A 22,660-nucleotide genomic window follows, 5' to 3' on the forward strand; every position below is an offset into this window, starting at 1 on the left:
ACAATAAATGGCATACTAATAATATTATATTAATTAAAAGCCTCAATAATTTGTTGATGCACCTTTTTACAATTACAGCCTCAAGTTTTTTTGAATATAATGCCACAAGCTCGGCACATCTGTCTTTGGGAAATTTTGCCCATTCCTCTTTGCAGTACCTCTCAAGCTCTATCAGATTGGATGGGAAGCGACGGTGTACAGCCATTTTCAGATCTCTCCAAAGATGTTCAATAGGATTCAAATCTGTGCTCTGGCTGCGCCACTCAAGAACATTCATCGAGTTGTTGTGAAGCCACTCCATTGATATTTTCGCAGTGTGCTTTTGGTCATTGTCCTGCTGGAACATGAACCGTTGCCCCAGTCTAAGGTCAAGAGCACTCTGAAGCAGGTTTTCATTCACGATGTCTCTGTACATTGCTGCATTCATCTTTCCCTCTATCCTGACTAGTCTTCCAGTTCCTGCTGCTGAAAAACATCCCCAGAGCATGATGGTGCCACCACCATGCTTCACTGTAGGGATGGTATTAGCCTGGTGATGAGCGGTGCCTGGTTTTCTCCAAATGTAACGCCTGGCATTCACTCCAAAGAGTTCAATTTTAGTCTCATCACACCAAATAATTTTATTTCTTATGGTCTGAGAGTCCTTCAGATGCCTTTTGGCAAATTACAGGCCTGATTGGTGGACTGCTGCACAGATGGTTGTCATTCTGTAAGATTTTTTCTCTCTAACGCTGGAGCTCAGACAGTGACCATCGGGTTATTGATCACCTCCCTGACTAAGACCCTTCTTCCCCGATCACTCAGCTTAGATAGTCGGCCAGCTCTAGGGAGAGTCCTAGTGGTTCCAAACATCTTCCACTTATGGATGATGGAGGCCACTGTGCTCATTGGAACTTTCAGAGCAGCAGAAATTTTTCTGTAAACTTCCCTTGAGATAACCCTGTCTCGGAGGTCTATAGACAGTTCCTTTGTCTTCATGCGTGGTTTGTGCTTTGACATGCATATAGACAAGTGTATGCCTTTTCAAATCCAATAAACAGAATTTACCACAGGTGAATGCCAATTAAGCTGCTGAAACTTCTTAAGAATGATCAGTGGAAACAGAATGTACCTGAGCTCAATTTAGAGCTTCACGGCAAAGGCTGTGAATACTTATGTTTATGTCATTTTTCAGGTTTTTTATTTTTAATAAATTTGCAACAATTTCGAAAAATCTTTTTTCACATTGTCATAATGGGGTATTGTGTGTAGAATTATGAGGAAATACATGAATTTAATCAATTTTGGAATAAGGCTGTAACAAAAAAATGTGGAAAAAGTGAAGCGCTATTAATACTTTCCGGTTGCACTGTACAACAGTGCTATTTGTTTTAGATTTTGTTTTTTATTTTTAATTAATTTAGTGAGCTTTTTAACCCACTTCAGTAAGTTATAAGTTCAATAAGATATAAGTAATATCATAATTTCTATTTTCTTTGAAATATGGTTAAAGTGAACTGTTAATTGAATTGACAAGCATTTTTTAAGCTAAAATAAAATTCTACGTCATTTCCACTGAGAGTTAGAAAAGTACTTGAATATATTGAATACATTTTATAATATAACTGTGAATAAGTATAAATGTGTTTTAGTATGTTAGTCAGCACACCAACAATATTACAAATAATTATATAATTCAAAATAATAAGTGTTCTTAAAATATGGTGTGTGCAAGGTACATCATCTAGATGCACTGGAATCACTGGGTGTTTTGGGCCTTCTAACATCAGATACCCTCACCCAGATGAGGTTGACCCCACCTTGCGTCCCAGTAGCCATCACCCACGGATCAGCCCTCTTTATCTATTTTAACCTCTCCCATACATCTTTATTCTCATTTGTTAGGAGGTTATACTCAAATATTTGCTAAAACAAAGAAGAAAAAGTTCTGTGAAATGGGGAAAAAGACATTGAATGATTTAGTGCAGATTACAATTCACTGTCATCACTGCTAGACAGCTCTTTGTACTTTTTATTGGTTGTATCTTGTGCCATTTCTGTGTCTTTATAAAGCCTGTCCTTACAGTGTCAAAAATAGCTCTAATTGTTAAAAAATATGTTTATTACCCAACAGAGAAAATCTTTAGCATTTTTAACTGATTCACATTGCATCATTTAATGTTTTCTTTCCCCTATTTAGCTAACGTCTGGTGTAGTTTTGAGCAAATGTGTCCCTGATGTCCTATCCAGGTCTGAAACATTAACGGCGCTGACCTTTTTCTGCAGAGCGCAGTGGAAGATGAAGATGAACATGCCCTGGAAGGCATTGAAGGTGGTGAAGAGGTACGCCATGATGACTGTGTTCTCATTAATGAAGAGTAGGCCGAAAGCCCAGGTCAAGCCAAGGAGGAAGAGCAGAGCGATAGCTCCCAAAGCCCAGGACCTAAAGGATAACAAGTACACAGTCATAAATGCATAAAAGCACATCAAAACTGCAGATAACAGGGGAAGATTCTCACTTGATGTTGTCCAGGCGGCTGGAGTCGGGTTTAAGAGCTGATGAGTTACGGATCATCTTATGAAGAGTTATCATGAGAAACACCAGGTTTAACTGACGGTGGGAGAAAGAAAAAAGAGGTGTTAGAGATGTAACTTTATGAACCTGTTTATATTTAATATGAAGGTGCATTTCAGTAAATCCATCACAAGTGAGAAAAGCTACTGGTGTAAACAAGGTTTAAAACTACAATTTTCAGATGTAGCTGAAAAGTTTAGTACGGTAAACTTACGCTTAAAGGTTGATGTGACTTTTCAATTTCATGAGTTTCCTTTTACACACAGTTGAAGTCAGAATTATTAGCCCCCTGAATTATTAGCCCCACTGTTTATTTTTTCCCCAATTTCTGTTTTACAGAGAGATTTTTTCAACACATTTCTAAACATAATAGTTTTAATAACTCATTTCTTATACCTGATTTATTTAATCTTTGCCATGATGACAATAAATAATATTTTGCTATTTTCAAGACACTTCTATACAGCTTAAAATGACTTTTTAAAGGCTTAAGGTTAATTAGGTTAACTAGGCAAGTTAGGGTAATTAGACAAGTTACTTTATAATGATGGTTTGTTCTGTAGACTATCGAAATACTTTTGCTTTTATTCTAGCTGAAATAAAACAAATAAGAATTTCTCTAGAAGAAAAAAATAATATCAGACATACTGTGTTATTGTTTTATTTTTATTTTTATTTTTTGATTCGCTATAGAACAAATCACTGTTGTCCAATGACTTGCCTAATCTTCTCTAATTAACCTTATTAACCTAGAATACAAGTATCTTACAGAGTAATTAGTCAAATATAATTCACTGTCATCATTGCAAAGACAAAAAAAATAACAATAATTAATTTTTTTATGTTTAAAAATATGTTGAAAAATATATCTGTTAAACAGCACTTTGAAAATATTTGAAAAAAAAAAGATGTACACATTCACATGAGGGCTAATAATATTGAGTTAAAAAAAATTCTAAGACTAGCCAAATTGCTTGTGAAAAATATAGGGTCATTCCTGGCATTCAGTAATATTTCAACTTGAGCAAACAATTTTTTTAAAGTGTTTTAATTATATTTTTAAATATCCTACATAATTAGGCACATAATTTAAACTTTCAAAAAATTATATTTTCCCACCTCAGGCGTTAAAGCCTTTACATTATTTTAAGTTTTATTCTTATTTGAACACATTTTATTCTTAACCCCGTAACGGACAAAACGGAGTTGTTAATAATAGTATTTTACAAAGCTTTTGCAATAAAACCAACATTTACTTATTACTCATATGTCCCTCAAATCAGTTTAATGGCTAAAATGTAACATTTTTGATAAGTTTTAGATTTTTATCTGATTTAAGTTACAATTATACAAATTATGCATTATGTGGTCTCTTAATTTTTCAAAAAAAAGTTTTACAATTAGGTATATATCTACCACATATTTACAATGTTAGGCCTTAACATGGTGGTTGAAGCTCAGCAATCATTTTTTTTTTCTATTTTTAATTGTTTTCCTTATTTTATTTTCCAAATATATTAATGTCACAGGGTTGAGAATACAGTGACGAGGTTGAAGACCATAACAGGGTTGAGGGGACACTTAATTTCAATTTTAATTTGTTTTAAATAATTTGAAATTACATCTAAAACTTAACCATTACACAGTTCTTTATGTTGGTAAAACATTTAGCAAAGGCTTTAATTACAGTGAGATGAAATTAACTTCATTAAACCACACTACAGCCAGAATTCAAAAAAGTAAACTGCTGCAGGTAACTGGACCATTAGTAACCTTTAAACATGCTGATAAAGGCCTATGTGATAAACATGCTGATAAAGGCCTAAAACATTATTTTCTGGAACATATATATACATATATATATATATATATATATATATATATATATATATATATATATATATATATATATATATATATATATATATATATATAGTTGAAGTCAGAATTATTAGCCCTCCTTTGAATTCGTTGTTCTTTTTTAAATATTTCCCAAATGGGGTATAACAGAGAAAGGAAATTTTCATAGTATGTCTGATAATATTTTTTTCTTCTGGAGAAAGTCTTATTTGTTTTATTTTGGCTAGAATAAAAGCAGTTTTAATTTTTTTTTTAAAACATTTTAAGGTTAAAATTATTAGCCCCTTTAAGCTATTTTTTGTTTTCGATAGTCTACAGAACAAACCATCATTAGACAATAACTTGCCTAATTACCCTAACCTGCCTAGTTAACCTAAATAATCTAGTTTAGCCTTTAAATGTCACTTTAAGCTGTATAGAAGTGTCTTGAAAAAAAAAGTCAAATATTATTTACTGTCATCATGGCAAAGATAAAATAAATCAGTTATTAGAAATGAGTTATTAAAACTATTATGTTTGGAAATGTGTTGAAAAAATATTCTCTAAACAGAAATTGGGGAAAAAATAAACAGGGTGGCTAATAATTCAGGGGCACTTATAATTCTGGCTTCAACTTATATATATATGCACTGATTTACATGAGAATGGCAGTACAGACATTTACACAAAGTTTTGCTCGGTTCAGGTTAGATGAGAGGCTGGCGCAAGCAAGAAAACTTCCTCAAAAATAACAACACAGCCCAACGGTAGCGCATTAGCAAAATATACTGTAATTACCAAAAATGTCAGCAAGTTCCCGTATCTAAACCTAATCTAAACTCCACACTCATATAAAGCATATTACAGCCAAAAACATAGTCGTCAGCAGCAACAGATCCATAGGTGAACAAAAGTGCTTTGTCTGATATGACTAGCACAGCACTTTTCAGAGGGAGAAAAGAACAAACTCTGAGGAAAGCAGAGAGAGCGTTGAATGTTTGGAGAGAACAATACCATGATAATGAAGGACACAGGGCCGATAAAACTCCAGATGAAGTAGTTATCCACCCTCAACCAGCACCTACACACAAAACACACACACATAATACACACTTTAGAAGTGACATTTCAACGTTCACAGAATGATTACTTCATCACATGCTAATGCTTCTGTTTTTTTTTATTTTATTTGGTAGCACATTATTGATCATCAAATACCTTTTTAAAACTGGAAAACTATCTTGAAATAGTATTAATAATAACATCCGGATGCATATCTTTTGCCACACAAAAGCTAATAAAAAGCAATAAAAGTCTAGTTGAAGGTTAAGCTCAGTTTTTAATCATTAGCACACTGAGTCAGCGTCTCATTTTCTGCACTGTAGTCAACATTCAAAAGTCTGCAGCTGTGCTATTTTTCCACACACGCACACACATAAACACACACTCGCGTGCACACAAACACGCTCATCCACACACACACACACACATACGCTCGTGCAGGCAGTAATCAGAGCAGTTAAAGGTGCTGTGAGCGATTCTGGTAACTTCCGCTGGGCGATCAATTAGAGCACGCCCACTCATTAAATCCCTGCCCCAATTAATACGTCTATTAATCTGTTAACTATTTAAGAAAAAAGATAAATAAACGATTGTCACATTCTATTAAACAATATATCTATTTTAGTCATTCATTTTTCCTGATTTTCCATACTTTCTAGTAGGGATGCACCGATATCGATACCAGTATTCGGTATCGGGTCGATACTTGAAGAAATACTCGTACTCATATCGTATATGAAATGCCGAAACCACGGACTGATACCACTCAACAGTAATTCACTATGTGTCCTACCTGACTTCAATGTCTTAATGCATTAATTAATGTATTATATATTAATAGCTTAGTCCTTATAAACAATTGGTTAATAAAATACATTATTAACGGATCTATTGGCTACTGAAGAATAAACCGAATACGCAATATGATCTTTGCATTATGATCAAAGCAAAACAAGCTAGTGCTAATTTTCGTCATCATTTAAATGTCCATGCTTAATCGGTAATCGATAAGGTCTATCGATTTACATGGTTATCAACAATGTGTGTTTATTTTTGGCTTGGAATAGCCTTTTGTGTAAAGATTTTTTGTTCACCCTTGCTACAGACAAAAAATTAAATATCATTGAAACCAAATCTATGAAGTATCAGAATCGGTACTTGGTATTAGCAAGTACACAAATTAAAATACTTGAATTTGTATTGGTTTGTAAAAAGTGGTATCGGTTCATCCCTACTTTCTAGGCATAAAGATGACCATTTAAAAAGTCACTTAACGGGATAGTTCACCCAAAAATAAGAATTTAGTCACTGTTTACTGAGTGGTTTCAAACCTTAATGAGTTTTGTTATTCTGTTGAACACAAAAGAAGATATTTTGTAGAAAGTTGGAAAGCAGTAACCTGATGAAAGTATTTTTATCGATCTCAGTTGTATAAGCAACAAATAATAAACTTAACTTCTAGTTGATCATTTGGAAAAGGGGCAAAAGGTAGATTTTTCAGATGAATCATCTGTTGAACTGCATCCCAATCATTACAAAGACTGCAGAAGACCTATTGGAGCCTGCATGGACTTTGGTGTAGAAAAAAATCAGGGTTTGGGGTTACATTCAGTATGGGGGTGTGCAAAAGATCTGGAGGGGGATGGCAACATTAATAGCCTGAGGTATCAAGACATTTGTGCTGCCCATTACATTACAAACCACAGGAGTGGGCAAATTCTTCATCATGCTCCTTCTCATACTTCAGCCTCCACTTCAAAGTTTCTGAAAGCAATGAAGGTCAAGGTAATCTAGAATTGGCCAGTCCAGTCACCAGCCATGAACATTATTGTGCATGATTGGGGTAAGATTAAGGAGGCATTGAAGATGAATCGAAACAATCTTGATGAACTCTGGTAGTCCTGCAAGAATGCTTTATTTGCATTTCCAGATGACTTTATTAATAAGTTATTTTAAGTTATTTGAGTCTTGCAGAGGTGTATAGATGCAGTCATCCAAGCTCATGGGAGTCAATATTCCAATAATTATTTTTCCAATGCACCGTGACTCTATGTTCTATACTGTACATTATTTCTGTTAAGTGACAAGACTTTTGTCTAAGCAAAGTCAGATCTTATTGTCCTAATTATAATATTAAAAAATCAAGGCATGATTATTACATTTTGTTTTGGTAAATTAAGTGTAATTTGAAGTCTTTGCTTTTCATATAAACCACTTCTGATACCAAATGATCAACTAGTCAAGTTATTATTTGTTGTTTCTAAAAGGCGACAGGACTTTTGTTATGGAGTAGAAAAACAAATACCATGGAATTCAATGGTTACAGGTCTCCAGCATTCTTTAAAATATCTTCTTTTTTGTTCAACGGTAGAGAGAAACTCATTAAGGTTTGAAACATGTAAAGTGTGAGTAAATTTTGGAATTATATATATATATATATATATATATATATATATATATATATATATATATATATATATATATATATATATATATATACAGTTGAAGTCAAAATTAAATCTTTTTGATTTTTCTTTTCTTTTTTAAATATTTCCCAAATGATGTTTAACAGAGCAAGGACATTTTCATAGTATGTCTGATAATATTTTTTTCTTCTAGAGAAAGTCTTATTTGTTTTATTTCGGCTAGAATAAAAGCAATTTAAATCTTTTTATAAACCATTTTAAGGTTAAAATTATTAGCCCCTTTAAGCTACTTTTTTTTTCGATAGATTACAGAACAAACCATTGTTATACAATAACTTGCATAATTACCCTAACTTGCCTAGTTAACCTAATTAACCTAATTAAGCCTTTAAATGTCACTTTAAGCTGTATAGAAGTGCATCGAAAAATATCTAGTAAAATATTATTTATTGTCATCATGGCAAAGATAAAATAAATCAGTTATTAGAAATAAGTTATTAAAACTATTATGTTTAGAAATGTCTTGAAAATTTTTTTAACTTTTATGTTTAGAAATGTGTTAAAAAAATCTTCTCTCCGTAAAACAGAAATTGGGGAAAAAATAATCAGGGGGGCTAAAAATTCTGACTTCAACTGTATGTATATATATATATATATATATATATATACAGTTGGAATTATTCAGAATTATTAGCCCCCCTGATTATTTTTTCCCCAATTTCTGTTTAACTAGGCAAGTTATTCTATAATGATGGTTTGTTCTGTAGACTATCAAAAAAAAAAAAAAAAGAAAATGTTAAAAGGGGCTAATAACTTTGACATTAAAATGTTTATTTCAAAATTAAAAAATGATTATATTCTAGCTGAAATAAAACAAATAAGACTTTCTCCAGAAGAAAGAATATTATCAGACATACTGTGAAAATTTCTTTGCTCTGTTAAACATCGTTTGGGAAATATTAAAAAAAGAAAATTAAATTCAAAGGGGGGCTAAAATAATTCTGACTTCAACTGTATATACACACACACACACACAATTGGGTGAACTATCCCTTTAATATATACATATTTTAATGTTCATGAAAACCAAACAAATTTGTTTTCTTATTGCATTCTAAACAAAACTGTTAGGTTCAATAACATTCTTCAAAATATCTTTTGTAAGAGAAAAGTTATGCATGTTTGGAATGACATAAGGGTCAGTAAATTAAAGAGCCCATATTATGGGTTTTTGAAAATGCCCTTCCATGTAGTGTGTAACACAGCTCTAAGTGAAGTGAAATATCCAGCTAAGGCTTAAATCTGTAAGTGTACAGTGTTTAAAACTATTGATTCATCTATAAAAGAGTCGACTCATAGTGCTTCAAACGAGTCGTCTTGATAACGAGTCATTAGGTGTTTCGCGATGACGCAGCTACGAAACACAAGTAGTTGGGCGCGCAAACCCGGGAGATTTGAAACCTGCGGCCCTGCCCACTAACAGAAAAAAAAGTCTCACACACACACAGACAGACACCGGTCGAATGAAGTCACGCTGTGCAGATGGATGTTATGGACAGTCTAATCAAAGATGAAACATCAGCAATATAGCCCAGCCTTGAGCAGTTCTGAGTGCTTCTGAAAACTATATGCTTTCAAAGAAGACTTCATCAGTTTGTTAAAGGAAGGATCAGTATAGACTGTCAGAACATGGATCAGTGCATCATGGATCAGTTTCTACCCCCATTTCACCAGTGTAAGTACGTGCGATTAAAATTATTGCCTCGTTTACTCTAGCTTGCAAATTATGTATTTAGTTGTGTTTTGTTACTTGTAACTGCGTGTACTGTATCAGGTTAACTCTTTATATTCTCATATCGCGTGTAAAGCCACGTTGAAAACACGACGCGTGCCGCTTTGATTACGGATCGTCAGCTGTTTACACACATGCAACGGACAAGTTTCAAAATATTTCAGCTCAATATTATTGTCTCCTCGTGTGTGTAACGCACGGGTATTCGCAGATATAACTGAGCGCCGCTCCTCTATGGACGCGCCGGCCCTGTGTGTGTGTGTGTCTGTGTCTCCTCGTGTGTGTAACGCACGGGTATTCGCGGATATAACTGAGCGCCGCGCCGCGCCCTCTCTATTCAGCCGCTTCTGTATGGACGCGCCGGCCCTCTGTGTGTGTGTGTGTGTGTGTCTCCTCGTGTGTGTAACGCACGGGTATTCGCGGATATAACTGAGCGCCGCGCCCTCTCTATTCAGCCGGTCCTCTATGGACGCGCAGGCCCTGTGTGTGTGTGTGTGTGTGTGTGTGTGTGTGTGAAAAGAGCAAGAAGACTGTGACCTCCTCGCCAGTTCTTGCACTTTTTGCTTAATAAAATAGTTAGTCGTCAGTATTTTCTAGTCCATCGTCTGTGTTTACATTCACCCACTGGCAGCCAAAATCCACTATGAAGCGTGCATGCACTGTGACTACTTTTATATTGTAGATTAGCAGCTGTGCATTTCACTCTGCCTCGTGCTGAAGCCTTGTCCGTGTCGACCAATCGCAGCAGGCTGTCATCGGTCCAATCAGCGCAGATTAGCTTCGCGCTGAGGAGGGGTTTGGGTACAAATGAATCGCTGAACGATTCATATGGGAGTCGCTGGGATAATTAGGTAAAAATAAATGCAGATTATAAGACCATCAAAGTGTTTTTTGACCTTGCATGCATATTAGACTGTTGTTGGAGACCCTTACAACCTAAATATGACCCTATTTCATGTATAATATGGGCTCTTTAAACTTTTTTTTGGGTGATTTGTCCCTTGAAATCTGATCCACATTCTTTTTTTAATATGTCCCAGAAACGTCCATGACGTTGCAAGACTTATTAAATTATTTTATTGGTAGTCACACTTACACAACACAGGTGCACTAACATGCGTTAATTCATTCTTAACTAATGGACTCACAATTCTGGGTTAATCTATGAAGAACTAAACTACACAAGTGACAACACCATACAGAAAGGCTGCCATTTTGACAGTTTTTACATTTTATAATTAAAATAAAATCCATAAAACTTTAGTACCCTGACTTTTCATAAATGCGTGTATTAGGGATGCTCCGATCGATCGTCCGAAGATCGATATCGGCCGATAATCACATTTCAAGACTTGATCAGTTCTCGCTGATCTGGCCAATCTCATGAACTGATCTCATGAACTTATCACAAGTTTTTATTTACGAGTTTACAACTCGGGTTATACAGTACATCCACAGCTCTACAACACGTGGGCAATGTTTCCAGTTAGTAATTTTTCTTACCATTTTTATCTGTTTTATCTATTCTTTTATCTAAAGCTGCTTCTGACCATTACATGTATGCAACATCTTTAATTTATTCTCTTAGGTAAGGCGAGATCTCATACATAGAGGGGAAATGTGCTTATGCAGTGACAAAATACAAAGCTTGAAGCATCTGAATCAGTACTTGGAATTGGCTGATCACAATGACAAAGAATCAGTACTTAGTATCGGCTATAAAAATCCTAATTGGAGCATCCCTAGTGTGTATCATCAGTGTTGGGGAAAGTTACTTTTGAAAGTAATGCGTTACAATATTGAGTTACTTCTTAAAAAAAGTAACTAGTTACGTTACTTTGGTAAGTAATGCGTTACGTTACTTTTGATTTACTTTTGCATTACTTTTTTTAAATCACTGTACATTGAAACTATTCCTTTTTTCTTTGATGCATTTAAAATAATGAATACATTCTCTCATTAACTCGCATTAAATTTTCAAAAAATAACTCAAATATTATTATGAGTGTGTGTGTGTGTGAATGAGTGTGTATAGGTGTTTCCCAGTACTGGATTGCGGCTGGAAGGGCATCCACTGCATAAATCATGGTTAGCAGTTCTTTCTGACACAAGGGAAAATTAATGAATTAATGCATTTTTAGGCAAATGACTTCATAACATATGACAACAGACATTAATTCTGAATTCTCTAATCTCAATCTCAATAAAACTTAAGTCTCAAATCTCATTTGAAGCTTCGATCTTAAATTTGATGGACAAATGGATCAAAATATGGATCAATATATATATATATATATATATATATATATATATATATACATATATATTATATAGAATTATGCTAAAACAGAGTAATATATGAAATTATGTTGATTAAATATGTCAAATTATTTACCTAAACATTTATTTAATAGCCATTAGTTTACTACTTATTAGTTTTAATATGTTTTAGTAAAATAAATGGTTTAGATCTTCATGAGAAACATATTACCTCAATATTAACTTTGTATAAATAATGTTTACTAGTGTACCTGTATTGTAAAACGCATCCCATTGGGTTTTAATTTGAACCATTATCTCTCCAGAGATTGTTCTCAGACTGGTTAGTTTTCACTATTGGTTAAAAATAGTGTGTTCCCTTGAGAAGTGCTCTTTTAAAGAGATTTATCAGGACAGAATCTGTCAGACTTATGCTTGCTAGTAAAAAAGAGGGGGGAAAATGCAACACCTTTAAATGCCTTCATTTATAATTCACATGATGACCTTGGTCAGGCCAGGATCACATGACAGGGAGCAATCTCCAACTGGACTGCAAACTACATGATACCAGTATAGGTTTCCTAGTGAAAGGCGATGCTGCGCTTTATGGAATTTAAACTCCCAGAGAGACGTTTAGCTGGAATCCATTTAAATGAAACAAATGATTTAAAGAGGGGTCATGTCCCCGGCTCTAAAAACCAATGGCCCTTGTATGGCCGAGTGCAAATAGACTGATTCACACGTACGCTTTCTTGGTCCCGTAGCTGCGGTAGTCGATAGCTGCTGAGATTCCCACCACCAGGGCTGGAAAGCAGTAGCCGCAAAGGTAGTAGTATTTCTTCCGGGAGTACTCGCTTTCGAAGACTTCTACCAGCATCAGGTACAGCTGGATCCCCTCCAGGCACATCCAGGAGAACGCAGCCAGGAAGAAGAAATGCAGAAGGCCCGCAAAAATGGGGCATGCAATCTGTGCAAAAACAGACAAAGGAAAAGACAATTTGAGGATATTGACATATCATTTACTCAAGTCTTCTAGCCGATCCGAAGCTGAGCGGGTTTCTTTTTTTTATTTCTTGAATTCAAAAGAAGATATTTTGAAGAACACTGGCAAGCAAAACATTTTGGCTCCCCTTGACAGTTGTTTTTAACTGTTTGGTTAAACAACATACTTCAAAATATTTGCTTTGTGATTTGCAGAACTGTACAAATAAAGTCCAACTGTTATTTTTTTCTTTCTTTCTTTCTTTCTTTCTTTCTTTTTTTCTTTCTTTGATGAGACATAAAAGAAGAAGTTATGAAGAAATTCTGGTAACCAAAATGTTTTGGATCCATTGACCTTCATTGTATAAACAAACAGTACAATGGACGTCAATAGGAACCAAACAAGTTTGGTCGAGGAATATTAATCAAAATATTTCCTTTTTGGCAAAAGAAAATGGAAGTCAGTTTTGGAATGACATAGAAGGCAGGTTAATGGTGCTTTTTTTGTGTGATCAATCCTTGAAATCTGGTCCATTTTGCATTTTATTTTTTTGTTCAGAACTACACCACACTAATTTTGAGATTTTGTCATTTAATTTTTCTTTCTTTTTTTTGCCCAGTCAGCAACAAATGTTTAGTTCATTGGCCCCTCAACTGAGCTGAAAGTTGAATGAACTAGTTTAACCGTTTCAGCTTAAAAAAATGCATGTGTGTATAATAAAAGTCAATTTAACATCTGTCATCTGGTGCAATTCCTTAGTCATTATTATTTAAAGTCTGCTTATTACTCAACGCAACATTCCTGATGAAATATTACTTAATTTATAGACAGGAACCATGCTTTAATTAAATATTAAAGGGATAGTTCACCTAAAACATTTTAAATGAACTTTACCAATCCTCAAGTGGATCCAAACCATTTGGAGTTTCTTTATTCTGCTGAATAGGAAATAAGATATGTTTAAGAAAGCTGAAAATCATTGACTTCAGAAGAAAAATAAATACTACAGCAGTATGTATGGATGTTAATGGGTAAATGTTTTTGACAATCTTTTTTAAAATATCTTCTTTGAAGCTCATAAAGGTTTGAAACAAGTAAAGGATGAATGAATGATGAATGAATTTTCAGTTTTGGATGAACTACCCCTTTAAGTAAATCTTGCTATTGTTATCAGTAGACCATATTTAGATTTACTTTACCTACTGCAGACATTATTATTCATACTCTTTGACATACACTTTGTTTTTATGTGCCATTCTGGATATATAAATGAAGAGTTCAGATGCAAAATGCCGTCTGAAATTTTCATCAAAAAGGAAAATTATTCTAAGCATCCATTGTTTATGGTAAGTTATTTCACTTTGAAGAGCATGAAATTAACTTATTCTTTGCCATAAAATTAAAATTACTGAACCTACACACAGGAGGCTAATAAAAATGCTCATTTTAGAAGAAAATTTCAGATGGCATTTTTGCGTCTGAACTCTTCAAATGTTTCAAGGCAATGAATAAAAAAAAAGAATCCCCTTCAAAGCAAATCACTTAGTACGAATGTCACATAATATTATCAATATTTATAACTAAACACATGATTGGCACAGTTTGTGTACTGTGCATGCACAGGGAGTAAATTTCAGAGAAGTAAATATATATACAGTTGAAGTCAGAATTATTAGCCCCCCTGAATTATTAGCCCCCCTGTTTATTTTTTCCCCCAATTTCTGTTTAACGGAGGGAAGATTTTTCAAATTCCTAAACATAATAGTTTTAATAACTCATTTCTAATAACTGATTTATTTTATCTTTGCCATGATGACAGTAAATAATATTTTACTATTTTCAAGACACTTCTATATCGCTTAAAGACATTTAAAGGCTTAACTAGGTTAATTAGAAAAAATATTATCAGACAAACTGTGAACATTTTCTTGCTCTGTTAAACATCATTTGTGAAATATAAAAAAAAATAAAAATAAATTCAAAGGGGGGCTAATAATCCTGATTTCAACTGTATACACATGATAGATAGATAGATAGATAGATAGATAGATAGATAGATAGATAGATAGATAGATAGATAGATAGATAGATAGATAGATAGATAGATAGATAGATAGATAGATAGATAGATAGATAGATAGATAGATTTTTGTGTGTGTCTGTTTATTCTACTTAAAACTTAATCCATTTGAGTAAAATAAGCAATTTGAGCACAGTAAAACCCAATAAATAAAGAGAACTCAAACCAACGGAGTACTGTAAAACCCAATAATTTAAGGCAACTCAAACCGTTTGAGGAAACCGATTGCTACAAACCAATTGAGTTAAAAATAATCTATATGAGTACTGGGAACTTACTACATTTACGTTGAAAAAGTGTAACATTCTTTTTATGCAATGTGGTTTTTGATGTGAGGTTAGCATCTTGAGCTAAAACACAAGATTGTGGAAAATGTCAACTCTGTTATTGTCAACTCTGTTCAGTGATTTAAAAAGCTTAACAATAATTTAAACAACAATCGAATGTTCCCTATCACATTTTGCACTTTAATGGCATAATTATTATTTATCTATACATTGATAGTTCGTTATTTGATTCAGCTTACTGCAAATGATACATTTGAAGTACATTTATACATTTGAAGGAAAATGAATGGAAAATGCTTGAAATGTATCCACAATTCCAGAATGACTTATATATTAGCCCTTTACTGCCCCAAAGACTACAACTTTCATGCATTTCATGTTTCAAAGTCCAGCGCAGAGCACGTTAGTTGTGCGCCTCGCTTACACATTGCTTAAAACAAGCAGGATGTACACCAGTATGCATATATCTTTACAAATTAAAAAGAATTAAAGAATTAAAATGTAAATGGTGCGCTTTTTTTTTTTTTTTGATTATTTGTTTGTTTTTTTAGTTTACAATTTGCTTTTGTATAATGTTATTACTATTAGTAGTAGTAGTAGTATTTATTATGTGCATATTTATATTTGTTTTATTAAAAACAAGCTTAGATTTGTCCACCTGTCAGGTTTTGGGTCATATGGGGCATAGCATGTATATTTGGATATAACTCAGTTTTTTGTTCATTTGTTTGCTGGAAATTTAAACTGAATTTAAAAATAGTTTTGAAACAAATCTTTGCACTTAACAAACGAAATTATCTTCAGTATGTAGACTAATGGATGTCTGTGCGTACAACACGTTTCCTTATCCACAAAAGAGAGAAAGAGAAAGTGAAAGTGAAAGGCCGATTGGATGAGGCTCATTCTTTATCCTGGTGCTGCAGATGGTCTGTTTAACTGTTTTCTCACTAGTGAAGTGTTCAGTTTTTCCACTTACAAAGTCTGCCATGTAAATAGCATATACGCCATGGCGTGACGCAACTGACTCTTAAAGGGAATGGGAGATGAGACTCTGATTGGTTATGTTTCAAAACACACTTATAACTCATTAAGACAATAAGCTCAAGAACATATTTTTACGTCCTTAAAATAGCAAAAGTGGATTCGGACACACCCTTAATGGTTTACTTTGCGCCTAGATTGTTAAAATAGAGCACCTAATGTCACTAGTTAACACACTCAATGTCTTTTTTTCCACACATCCCGTAATTTCAAAAAGATCAACCTACCAAATCGTCATTATGTTGGTTTATGGTAAACGTACCAGAATTAATACGCTATGCTATGAAAAATATGTATATGACCAATGAAGTATATGACCAATTTATTTAAAAATATATTCAAAATAAAACATTTTTGAATACTAAATAATCTTTATTTTTTGAATTATGTCATAAAGTATTCTAGATTCTCATTTAACATGCTTTCTTGTTTGTTTGTTTTTTACAGTAAAACCAAAATCAAGTGTAGTAGTGCTACAGGATTATATTTGTTAGATTTTTTGTGAACCAACAATGCTGTGTGTGTAAACCATTTTTAAAAACAGTCATTCTTTAAATGACTTTAACAGTAATTATATAAAACAGTCAAAATAGGGTCAAACATTTGGTAGAGCAGGCAGGTAAAGAGTTAAAATGTTGTTGTTGTGTTGTTGTTTTCAAATTGAGGGCTTTGGGAATTTCCTTTTGTCTTTCCTTTTTATTTTTATTTTTTTTTTCATTTTAACCCTGATTTCATGTATCTAACAATTCTAGGACATTTTTAAGCTTTTAAATCATCTCAAAATGAATGTATCCATTGCAACTAGACATTTAAACAACTATACTTGGCTGTTGAGATTTATAATAATTCCTAACACTTAACGTTCTGCCCCTACACCCTACAAAGCAGAAGATAATGTCATGGTTCTGTTATGTAAGTCATGTCTCTGTTGTCTAAGTTTAATGGGGTATGCGAGGCCTTCCGTAACTTGTGGGGCCCCACACAACTTGTGTAGTCCCCATATTAACATAATTAATGATGTATATCCAAGAAAACGAGATGGAGGGAAGTTAGGAAGTGAAGGACATTAAACAAATTAAATAGGAATGTAATTGTTTCGAGAGGGAGGGAAGGTTATGGTATATAATTAAAGTTTATGAGGGAAAATGTATTTTTACAAAATAATGAAGTGCGCAGATGCAGATAGTACAGTATATACACTCACCGGCCACTTAATTAGGTACACCTTTCTAGTACTGTGTTAGACCCACTTTTGCTTTCAGAACTGCCCTAATCCTTTGTTGCACAGATTCAACAAGGTATTGGAAATATTCCTCAGAGATTTTGGTCCATATTGACATGATAGCATCATGCAGTACTGCAGATTTGTCGGCTGCACATCCATGATGCAAATCTGGTGCTCTATTGGATTGAGTTCTGGTGACTGTGGAGGCCATTTGAGTACAGACAACTCATTGTCATGTTTAAGAAACCAGCCTGAGATAATTCGTACTTTATGGCATGATGCGTTATTCTCCTGCAAGTAACCATCAGACTGTGGTCATAAAGGGATGGACATGGTCAGCAACAATACTCAGGTAGGCCGTGGCGTTGACATGATGCTCAATTGGTACTAGTGGACCCAAAGTGTGACAAGAAAATATCCCCCACACCATTACACCACCACCACCTGCCTGAAACGTTGATGGATCCATGCTTTCATGTTGTTGATGTCAAATTCTGACCCTAGCATCCGAATGTCACAGAAATTGAGACTCATCAGACCAGGCAATGTTTTTCCAGTTATCTTTTGTCCAATTGTGGTGAGCCTGTGCAAATTGTAGCCTCAGTTTCCTGTTCTTAGCTGACAAGAGTGCCACCTGGTGTTTTCTTCTGCTGGTGTAGCCCATCCGCTTCAAGGTTGGACATGTTGTGCATTCAGAGATGCTCTTCTTCAGACCTCGGTTGTAATGAGTGGTTATTTGAGTTACTGTTGCCGTTCTATCAGCTGGAACCAGTCTGGCCATTCTACTCTGACTTCTGGCACCAACAAGGCATTTGTGCCCACAGAACTGCCGCTCACTGGATTTGTTCTCTTTTTGGACCATTCTCTGTAAACCCTAGAGATGGTTGTGAGTGAAAATCCCAGTAGATCAGCAGTTTCTGAAATACTCAGACCAGCCTGTCTGGCACCAACAACCATGCCACGTTCAAAGTCACTTAAATAACCTTTCTTCCCCATTCTGATGCTCGGTTTGAACTGCAGAAGATCGTCCTGAATATGTCTACAGGCCTAAATGCATTGAGTTGCTTCCAGGTGATTGGCTTATTAAAAAATGTGCGTTAACAAGCAGTTGGACAGGTGTACCTAATAAAGTGGCTGGTCAGTGTACACATAAAAATAAGAAGAGTACATTTTGATTTAAAGGTGACTTTAACTCACTTTTTCCAGGCCCTCCTTCCATAACCGTCACAGATACAAACACATTTGTACATTTATTGCTCACTTAAGTGCCTCAAACTCTCTTATCTTCCAAAAACAGAACAAAAATCGATGTCTTAAACCCTGCAAACATTCTCCAGCTACAATTACAGCTTATTTAAACCACCATTTAATGTCATTTTGATTCCTGATGCACTCTGAACTCCGTAAGACACATTAAAGCAGCCAATCAAATGGAACCTCTGCTTTTAAGAAGAAACTGATCCAAGGACATCCCAATTTGATGGTGAAACCGATCTGTCACAATATCCTAATCTTCCAGCAGACTCTAATTTGAATTTCTGAAGAGATCTGTGGTGATTTATTGATTGTACAAGAATCAGCCGCTCTTGAAGCTGAAAACATTGAAGCGCAGCTATGCTGAAGTGCGATTTTCAATCCGAGCTGAGCAGCATTAATTTGTTGACAGTGGTTGTTCTGCTCTGCTGAAGTGTTGTTTCACCGGGGTTTTCATTTTTGGTTGGTTGACTAAAACACAAACCCCATCAACACCAGCTGTCTTCACATATACTTCCAGGGTCATTGTTAAACTCCATTCAATGCTCAAAGTGGCACACTGACTACTCTTTACTCTTTTATTTGGACAAGATCCCCCCGCCCCCCCACCCACAAAAAAGGAGACCTTATCTCTGACAAGACATAACACTTCAGTAGAACACACCGGCTTCAGACTGTAACCTTAAACCTCATCAAATTAATGTTACTTGGTTCAAAGGGAGGAAAAATAACAGCCTGAAGAAATCAACACATGCAGCAGCAGCTGGTTAAATGCGCAGAAAATGCATAATCAAGATGTAATACATCATTTTCTGTGAGAATCTGGAGTATGTAAGCAGTGCGGAGTGGAAGCACAGTTGCATAATATTGCCTGGAGGCATTTTTTCAGAAAGTCAGAGTGAAAGTGTTTCTGTGGCATCATGTGCACAACACACACACATACTTCTAAAATGAATCTTTTGTTTGTGCAAAAGTTTAAAAGTTTCATTTGCTTATTCAATTTTAGGGTCAGTTTTAAAATGTGAGCTCCTTTGTGATTTTACAGTTGTATCCTTTAACATTAGCCCCTTTCACACATACAGACTTTTTATTTGTAAACAGGCCCTTTTTGGAAATACAAAAAGAGAAGTTGTAACATTACCGGTAATTTGCCGGAATGTTGCTCTGTGTCACATTAAGCTGCTAGTTGTTAGTTAAATATAGTTTCTATGTTCATTATTAATGCCAACTGTAGAACAAAGTATCGACAAAATGCTTATAAACTGCTGTGAGTTTATCTGAAAATCCTGTGTTCAGCTGCACTCGTGCACGTGAAGGAGTGCTCCGGTGAGTGCTAGCACACAATCAAATGTATATCTCGACATGTGAAAGTGTTCCTCCATATATTTACATCGAAGTTGCTCACAATGCTTATCCGTCCACCGAATTTGTAATGTAGTCAAATGTGTAAACATTTAGCAATGGTTTGCGCTTTTGCCTTCGGATGTCTCGTGGACAAAAGCAGCTACATGAATGCTAATGCTTTGAATAAAAGTGAAACCATCAACAAAAGCCTGACCCCTTCTATCTTTACAAATAAAAACGCAGATGTTTAGAGCTCATTTCTGGTGGGCTCATTCTGATGTCAGAATTTACTGGTATTTTGGAATGGATGTGTGAAAAATTTCCGGAACGTCATTGCCTATGTGAAATTGTCTTGAAATTTTCAGAATATTTACCATTTATCACTGTGTGAAAGTCATTTGCTATAGTATGGTTTAAAAACACTACAGGGGTTAAAAAAAAAAACTGGTTAAAAAACATTTTTGTTAACTGAAATAAAATTAGGCTGTTCATTCCGCTGTGGAGACCCCTGATAAATCAGCGACTAAGCTGAAGAAAAATGAATAAATAAATTCAAACTAAAACTAATCGAAACCATCAACAGTCACTGAAAAATGTACTAAAATATATTAATAATTATCAAGTAATAAATAATCGTTTTTAGAATTAACTCTCGATCTGTGGCTGAAGATCTGACCTGTGGGTGTTTAGTGAAATAACAGTAGATGCACTTTTACCACAAACACATCAGTCAAGCACACGCTAACATATATTGTATATGAGCATATGAACATTTGTTCTATCTTTTTTTTTTTCATTCTCATGAACCACCAAATTATCCAGCATGTTTACACGGCGGATGCCCGTCCAGCCGCAACCCAATACCGGGAAACAACCATACACTCTTACATTCACACTCATACACTATGGCCAATTCAGCTTAATCAATTCACCTATAGCGCATGTCTTTGGACTGTGGGGGAAACCAGAGTACCCGGAAGAAACACAAGTCAACACGAGGAGAACATGCAAACTCCAAACAGGAATGCCTTTTTTAAGGTCATGCCACACCATCTCAATTTGATTTATGTCATGACTTAGACTAGGCCACTCCAACATTTTAATTTTATTTTTTCTCAGCCTTTTAGAAGTGAACTTTACTATATATATATATATATATATATATATATATATATATATATATATATATATATATATATGAGTCCTCAAATGTTTCAAATAACGCAGTTGCAGTTTTTTTATTTCCTGTTGTGGTCGACGTGTGTTCAGGGCCGGCGCGACCATAAAGGTGACCTAGGCAGTCATCTTGGGCAGCACAATAGTGAGCAAACTCCCCGGTCCTCACTTTCATCCACTACACCCACCCCCTCCCTCACGGTCCTCACTTTCATTCGCGAACCAGTCACTTTCTTTTTCACTTTTGGGTTGAGGGCGGCGTGATTGTCGTTTACCTAGAGCACCAGTTCAGCTTGCTCCGGCGCTGTGTGTGTTTAACGTGCAAAGAAATATGGATAAGACCAAGGACGAGCGTTTAGAAGGAAAGTTTCAGTATAAAACAATTAATGTTGCATCACCAGGCTGTCCAGCGTTTCCTCCTGAGTTTCATGCAATTTCGGGTGTTTCATTTTTAATCTTTAGACTTTAACTGCAGTTCAGCAGTTCACTCTCATTCAGCATATTTTCATTTAGAATGATTTAATGGAATTTGATACCGCATGGCGAACGAAAAGAAAAACCTCCGCATTTTGGGACTCGCGTGATCCTTTAAGGTAATCAAAAAATCGCTGCGTACATGGTCGACTCTCAATCAGTATTATCTCAATCATAAAAGCTAAGTATTGGTGTCCATGTAAATGTGAAGTGCCAGATGAAGTCGCAACTGTCAAAGACAGCCCTATTATCTGCCTTAAGCTGCTTCCATGAGCCCTCAAATGTTTAATTGATTTTGACTTGTTTCCCCCTAAACGTAACTTTTGTAAAGCGTCTGCTTCACATTACTGTGTCAGAAATAGCCATACTTAAGAACACTTAGTTTAAGCAAATTTGATGAACGTGATTATGTGTGTTTAATCTGAAGGGAGTAGCTCTGGCTGTGCTGTCCTGCAATCCAACATGGAAATCATTTTGTTTGTTATTGACATTGATGGCACTTACATGCCAGTGTTTTTATTTCTGTAATAAATACGGCATTTTGTGATTAATCATGATTAATTACATTAATTACGTTTCGTGATTATTTATTATTAATTACAAAAAGTGTGATACATAATATTTATATACAACTTTTTTATTTATTTATATATATATATATATATATATATATATATATATATATATATATATATATATATATATATATATATATATATATATATATACTTTTATTAATTGCATTTCTATGGATTTGGTTTTTAGGCTCTCGAACTTTGTGGTCATTTCTAGTCAGCTTAAATAAAAGGTATTCAGGCCTTAGAAATTACATTTCTATCTTTAATAGAGTTTAATTGTATTTGTG

The 22,660-nt window shown here is 34.7% G+C and overlaps 1 protein-coding gene across 1 annotated transcript in view; it reads right to left on the reverse strand.

The window, feature by feature from the left end:
• The window catches only part of adgrl1a (adhesion G protein-coupled receptor L1a), a 370,561-nt gene that overhangs the window by 23,240 nt on the left and 324,661 nt on the right, over positions 1-22,660 (reverse strand). Inside the window, exons 17-20 of the mRNA XM_056454205.1 lie at positions 12,679-12,899; positions 5,408-5,474; positions 2,499-2,590; positions 2,254-2,422 (exon numbers count right to left, since the gene is read on the reverse strand). Coding sequence (XP_056310180.1) covers positions 2,254-2,422; positions 2,499-2,590; positions 5,408-5,474; positions 12,679-12,899 — 549 coding nt within the window. The remainder of the gene's footprint in view (positions 1-2,253; positions 2,423-2,498; positions 2,591-5,407; positions 5,475-12,678; positions 12,900-22,660) is intronic.

The sequence above is a fragment of the Danio aesculapii genome, chromosome 3, assembly GCF_903798145.1.
Source record: "Danio aesculapii chromosome 3, fDanAes4.1, whole genome shotgun sequence".
NCBI classification, from domain to species: Eukaryota; Metazoa; Chordata; class Actinopteri; order Cypriniformes; family Danionidae; genus Danio; species Danio aesculapii.